The following is a 6,028-nucleotide window of genomic DNA, read 5'->3' as shown; positions in this document are numbered from 1 at the left end:
GCAGAACGAGCGAGCAAATTGTTGGATGAGTGGCAGTTGGGTAAGGTCACAAATTGGAGTCAGATTACTAACTTGAGTTCATGTTGATTTAGAAATAAAATTCCAACAATTTATATACATACATCTATTGTTACGGGTGGGTTCACTCAGGGGTCTTGCTCTCCGGTACCGGCCTGCTTTGTTTCTTTTTTCCCTGTGTTTCCTGGCATCTTTTTTTTTACGTGTGCCCCAGCAATGCAAGGATTGGTCGGATCCAGGAAGGCCCGTGATTGGCTGCTGCTGGTTGGCAGGTCACACACCTGCTATATATTGAGCCGAGATGGCAGACAACTCTCTCGTTCTCCTTCACTCCCAACCAGCCACGCAATTGTCCTGATATTTGTGGAAACCGAACAGTAGGGGTGAACCACTGTTTTTGTTTTGCATTTTCTTTCCTCCTGTTTTTGGAGCTAGGGAGGTAAGCCTATTGTCTTTTGGTTGTTTTGTTTGTTAGGTTAGTTTGGTTTTTGCACAGACAGATTGTTTTATTTGTTGTTTTGGCCTTGGTTCACCCTGAGTTACTTGCTCCTATTTTTCAGCAACCGTTTTGTTCATGTAAATAAACATATCTTTTGGTGTTCCACACCTGGTTCGTCGGCTGGCTGCTTGGGAGTTGGGGAATGCGGGGCCCTTTGCACATGTTGTGTCCTAGGCCCCTAGACTGGGACATAACAATATATATATATATATATATATATATATATATATATATATATATATATATATATATATATATATATATACACACTCACACACACACAGTGCACTCCTGTGTTACAGTGTCCCTGACCTTTGTTTTTTTCATGTTGTGAAGTGCAATATTGAATTTTTTTGTGACCTCTTTGCGGTACTTTGCGACAAAAACAACTGTCATGACCTGCGGTTGTGTTGGCTGTATTTGTGTTTTTTTTTTTGTCTCCATCTGCAGGCATTTTTAGGTAGTTGCACTTATTTTCTGCTGCTGTCACGTGATGGAGATGCTGGTCTGCTATTGGTCAGGCTCACCTGTTTCAAAATTGTCTATTGTGAATAATTACAAAACTGTATTTATCGTGCATTTTACCGCTTAATTCAAAGTTGAAAGGGTTAGCCATGGGTCCCAAGGTTGCTAGTGATGGTAAAGAGAGAAGTAAGAAAATGATATATATGGAAACAAAGCTGTAGATAATCAAAAAACACGAAGCTAGCCTAGGCTACTGTCAGAGAAATCTCTAAAAGAAGACTAGGACAAGCCTAGCTGCTAAGCAGCAAAAAGAGTAACTCAGACCAGCCAAGATTGACTTTTCTATGCCAGGCATAGGATAAAAGCTTGGGCATATGAACTTGTGGGTTTTCCAACGCTAATTCAACGCCCAAGCGCCCCTGGCTGGTTTTTATTGATCCAGCAAAGCATTGCACATTACAAGACATAACAAAAAGAGCCAGTCGGGTGCCACCAACAGCTGGGCCAAGGTCTCAGCTCACACTTTCTTGCGTCAACAGCTTTATCTAAGGACTGGGGCGAGATGAGCTCGGACTGCAAACATGGATAGCAATGCACACTATTCTAGACAAGAAATAAGCACATAATGATAACAACCAAATACATGATTTCCTTCACAGCTACCCATACAAGGGAATATGGGCATAACAAGCGCCACACAAAGGTAAATAAATCCTTTCTGTATTTTTTTTATTTATGATGTTTTCTGATTGTATACATGTATTACATATATGTAGCACTTACTATACTATCTTGGTTCCAATTTTAATATGTATGTACAAAGTTTTTACCTGGGGTTCTAAACGCATTAACTATTTAACATAGGTTTGGATTGCCTGCCATACGGTGAATTAGCCTTACAAGCCGAACTGCGAAACGGATTAATCTCGCAACACGGGGCCCACTGTACATCATTTGATATGATCGATATATTATACTTACCGTATTATAAGGCGCGCTGTCAGCTTCTGAGCAAATCTGAGGTTTTTAGGTGTGCCTTATAGTGCGGAAAATATGGTAGATATTAGGTCGGCGCCATACTTTCTTCTGCGGTATCTTATCCACAGACCTATTCCAATTAGAAAAATAACATTGGTTGAAGTTGCAATATCTTTTCGGAACAAGCTTCTTATGCATCTATTGTTATTTACAGGACGACTAATTACTCACACTCTTCCTAAAGTTTGAACTATTGGAGTTAATGAAAGTTTTATAATTATCCAAACGTTTTTTGATTCTTGAAAAGCATACATATACCAGAAGGAATGGCCTCAAATACCTTTGCAAAATTTCCAGGTGTCATAGGGATGTGATATATTTTAAAAAGTCCTCATATGAAAATAACAGCCCTTCATCATTGAACAACTGATCAACCCATAGAATTTTGTTTTGTAACCAATACTCCAAAAAGAAAACCTTGTTATTCCATATCAAATAATAATGAGGTGAGAAGTTCTGTTTGTAAATGAGTGACCAAGCAAGAAGTGCTTGGCGATCAAAGAGTGAAACCTTCATAGTTTGAATAGGCTGTTACCAATATGTTGCTCTCCTTTGCATGCGCAAGACATGTCGGGAGACGCCCCGTCCGCCATTGCTTGCAAGTTACGGGATAGCTGATCGACGGGGAGTCCCCGTATTACAATATAGCAACGCCCAGTCAGCCATTAACTGCCGCACGTTGGATAGCCGGCGTAATGTCGGCCATTGCTTGCAGCTCATTTGATAGAGCGTGGCGTCTCATTTGCATCGATCGTGACTACTCGTTTGCATCGCTCGTGGTAACTGGAGACGGCTCTTCAGTCTTTGTGAAAGCTAGTGGCAACTCTGGAGACGCCTCTTCCGGTCATTGCGTGGTAAAACAGAATACAAATGTGAATAAATGAAAACACAGTCCGCACTATTTAAGATACAATACCAATAACATACATGAAATGAAAATACGAGAAACATATTTATAATAAAGAACGAGGAAAATGCAACGACAGCAACGACGAAAGAGGAATCCACACAATAATGGGTGAAATAAAAGCAACTATACAAACCAACAACAATACATTGCAAGTCTAACACGAAAAAGAAGAACGTGAAGGTGAAGCCAAGCCAAAGGAAATGCCTCAGAAAGAGTGCCAACAAGTGTGGCAACCAGTGGCAACAGCCACAGAGGAACAAGGAAATGCCTCAGAAAGAATGGCAACAAGTATGGCAACCTGTGGCAACAGCCACAGCAGAACAAGGAAATGCCGCGAAAGAGTGGCAACAGGTGGCAACAAGTGTGGCATCATGTGGCACTTGGTGGCAGTTGCCACGCAGTCGTCACACTGCATGCCGCTGTTATATTTATCCATCCATCCATTTTCTAGAGCCCGCAAGGGTCGCATAAATGATTTATTATTTAAAATGAATACGTCGGTTCAAGCCCTAACAGTCATATCCAATTTGGCAAACGGGCTCTGCTGTTAGGCCGAAATACGCTTCTGTATGACTTCAGTATAAAGAAGGCGTACGCATGAAATCGTTTGTGTGACGTCACACGCACTTCTCGCTCCGTATCGCGAGCGATCTACCAGATAAATCCGCAACGCGGCTTTCCATTCGGCCATTTCGTCGGTGCAGGCCATAGCCGTAAAGGGCAACGGGGGAAATCGGTATCATACTGGTTATCTGAAAGGAACATTGACAACCTCGTATCATGAGTGAGACAGCTATTTCTTTCGCCAAGGACTTCTTGGCCGGTGGAATCTCTGCTGCCATTTCTAAAACAGCCGTCGCACCCATCGAGAGAGTGAAGCTTCTCCTTCAGGTAAAAACAGTCTTCCGGAAATTCTGCTAGCTTGTTAGCATCTTAGGTTGTGCAAACCTGCTAAATGCGGTAGAGAATGTTTCTTCGCGATGTACGCTTGACAGCCCGGGTTTTGTACCGAGTAAACAATTCTTTAGTTATTGTGGTGGGATATGAACTTTTGCGCGGCCAGGGTTCTGGCTGAAGGATGTAAGGTCAGCACGGGATTGGTAATGACCTACACGAGCCGGCTGCTAACGCTAGCTCCCCTCCACGTTAACCTTAGCCGGCGTTGCTAACAAAGGGCAAACACTAAGGGGCCATAAGGACACTATGTATGAAGTTTCTTAAGCGAAAATATTCACTAAATTGACCACATCTTTGGTTACAGTTGTGATCTGGGTCTGCCCGTGTGATCTTACGTAATTCAAACGACACCCTTTCTATGCTAATGTACAAGGCGGCTTGTGAAATGGCCGCGAGTTCTGATCGATAGGTTCATATTTTTTTCTCTTTTGAACATCTTACTCCTTCAAAAGCCAGTTTTAGTTTTCACTCACCAATGTTATTTTTCGAATACGGTTTATCCGCATCAGTGCTTTGCTATAGCGCTGATAATTGTGAGTAATTATTTGCAGCTCGTTAAAAATGTAGATTTAATGGTTACCAAGGTCGGGACCTTGTGATATCACGTGTTCCTCGCATAATTGGCTTTACTATTACATGACTAAATTCTGCCTTTGTCTTTCCCTGGGTCTTCACTGCAGGTGCAACATGCCAGCAAGCAGATCACAGCAGATAAGCAGTATAAGGGAATTGTGGACTGTGTAGTCCGTATCCCCAAGGAGCAAGGCTTCCTTTCCTTCTGGAGAGGTAACCTTGCCAATGTCATCAGGTATTTCCCCACCCAGGCCCTCAACTTTGCCTTCAAGGACAAGTACAAGAAGATCTTCCTTGATGGCGTGGACAAGCGCGCTCAGTTCTGGAGGTACTTCGCTGGCAACCTGGCATCAGGTGGCGCCGCCGGCGCTACCTCGCTGTGCTTTGTGTACCCCCTCGACTTTGCCCGTACACGTCTCGCCGCCGACGTCGGAAAGGCCGGAGCTGAGAGAGAGTTCAACGGTCTGGGCGACTGCCTGGTCAAGATCTTCAAGTCAGACGGCTTGCGTGGCCTGTATCAGGGCTTCAACGTTTCTGTGCAGGGGATCATCATCTACAGGGCCGCCTACTTTGGCATCTACGACACTGCTAAGGGTGGGTGCCGGCTCTTTGGAGTAGTTTCCCTTTGGAACAAAGGCTCTGTTATTTAGGCTTGTTGTTTTGTATGCAGGTATGTTGCCTGACCCTAAGAACACTCACATCCTGGTCAGCTGGATGATCGCCCAGACTGTGACGGCTGTCGCCGGCCTGACCTCGTACCCCTTCGATACTGTCCGCAGACGTATGATGATGCAGTCTGGACGCAAAGGAGGTGGGTTAATGACCTATTGTTGGCTTTAAGGTTGATCTTCTTAGGCCCAACTTAATGTTTCCTCCTTTCTATAGCCGACATCATGTACAGTGGCACCATCGACTGCTGGCGTAAGATCGCCCGCGACGAGGGCGGCAAGGCCTTCTTCAAGGGCGCCTGGTCCAATGTGCTGCGAGGCATGGGCGGCGCCTTCGTGCTGGTCTTGTACGATGAGCTGAAGAAGGTTATCTAAAATGGGAGGGGGAGTCACAATGTCACCTCACTGTCCAAATTGGCTAAATGTTATAACTTTCCATTTCTTATGGACTCAGCGTTCTGCCTTATTTATGGGAACAAAACTATAGTGTCCACTTATCTGTGGGTAATGGCTGTACGTCGTGCATCTTGATTTTAAACGTTCCGCACCACCCTCTTTACCAATGTCATTCCTACAACAAGTATAGTACCTCCTGTTCTTCACTAGGTTTGTATGGTCCCAAATCAAATAAATCCATTCTGGGGAACAAACTACATATATGGATGTCTGCTCTCTTCCTCTGTTCTCATAGCTGGATCATGAAAAAGTGGATTACACCCATCCGCTATATTTACTCGCGCTTATCTCCACCTGAGCCTCCTTGTGTGTGTGCGCGCCGCTAGGCTTACTGTTAGGACCGCTGCACTAGAAACTTGTCAGGATTTGTTTCGCCGCTTTCAAACGGTTCATCATAACAACTTGGTTGCTAGCAGGTGTGATTTATGGTTGTGTTTTTGTTTT

General features: G+C 44.0%; 1 protein-coding gene and 1 long non-coding RNA gene across 2 annotated transcripts; one reads left to right on the top strand and one right to left on the bottom strand.

The window, feature by feature from the left end:
- Positions 1-1,315: 1,315 nt before the first annotated feature.
- Positions 1,316-3,527, bottom strand: LOC148409170 (uncharacterized). The gene is made up of 2 exons (XR_015868523.1): positions 1,964-3,527; positions 1,316-1,555 (listed from the first exon to the last, which is right to left on the bottom strand). It is a non-coding gene; the product is annotated as an uncharacterized LOC148409170 (long non-coding RNA).
- Positions 3,528-3,605: 78 nt separating this feature from the next.
- On the top strand, positions 3,606-5,783 carry LOC148409169 (ADP/ATP translocase 2). The gene is made up of 4 exons (XM_088440052.1): positions 3,606-3,821; positions 4,568-5,054; positions 5,131-5,271; positions 5,346-5,783. Exons 1-4 carry the CDS (start codon positions 3,711-3,713, stop codon positions 5,501-5,503), a joined length of 897 nt encoding a protein of 298 aa, XP_088296178.1. The 5' UTR covers positions 3,606-3,710; the 3' UTR covers positions 5,504-5,783.
- The last annotated feature ends 245 nt before the right edge of the window (positions 5,784-6,028 follow it).

The sequence above is a fragment of the Hippichthys cyanospilos genome, chromosome 18 (assembly GCF_059441005.1).
Source record: "Hippichthys cyanospilos isolate Australia breed blue-spotted pipefish chromosome 18, RoL_Hcya_1.0, whole genome shotgun sequence".
Lineage (NCBI taxonomy): Eukaryota > Metazoa > Chordata > Actinopteri > Syngnathiformes > Syngnathidae > Hippichthys > Hippichthys cyanospilos.
The sequence above is the reverse complement of the archived record's forward strand: the minus strand, read 5'-3'. Positions and strand labels throughout refer to the sequence as shown.

Coding starts and splice junctions, on each gene's coding strand:
- LOC148409169 (XM_088440052.1), top strand. CDS start 3,711: ATGAGTGAGACAGCTATTTCTTTCGCCAAGGACTTCTTGGCCGGTGGA. Junction 3,822..4,567: donor GAGTGAAGCTTCTCCTTCAG/GTAAAAACAGTC, acceptor TCTTCACTGCAG/GTGCAACATGCCAGCAAGCA. Junction 5,272..5,345: donor GCAGTCTGGACGCAAAGGAG/GTGGGTTAATGA, acceptor TCCTTTCTATAG/CCGACATCATGTACAGTGGC.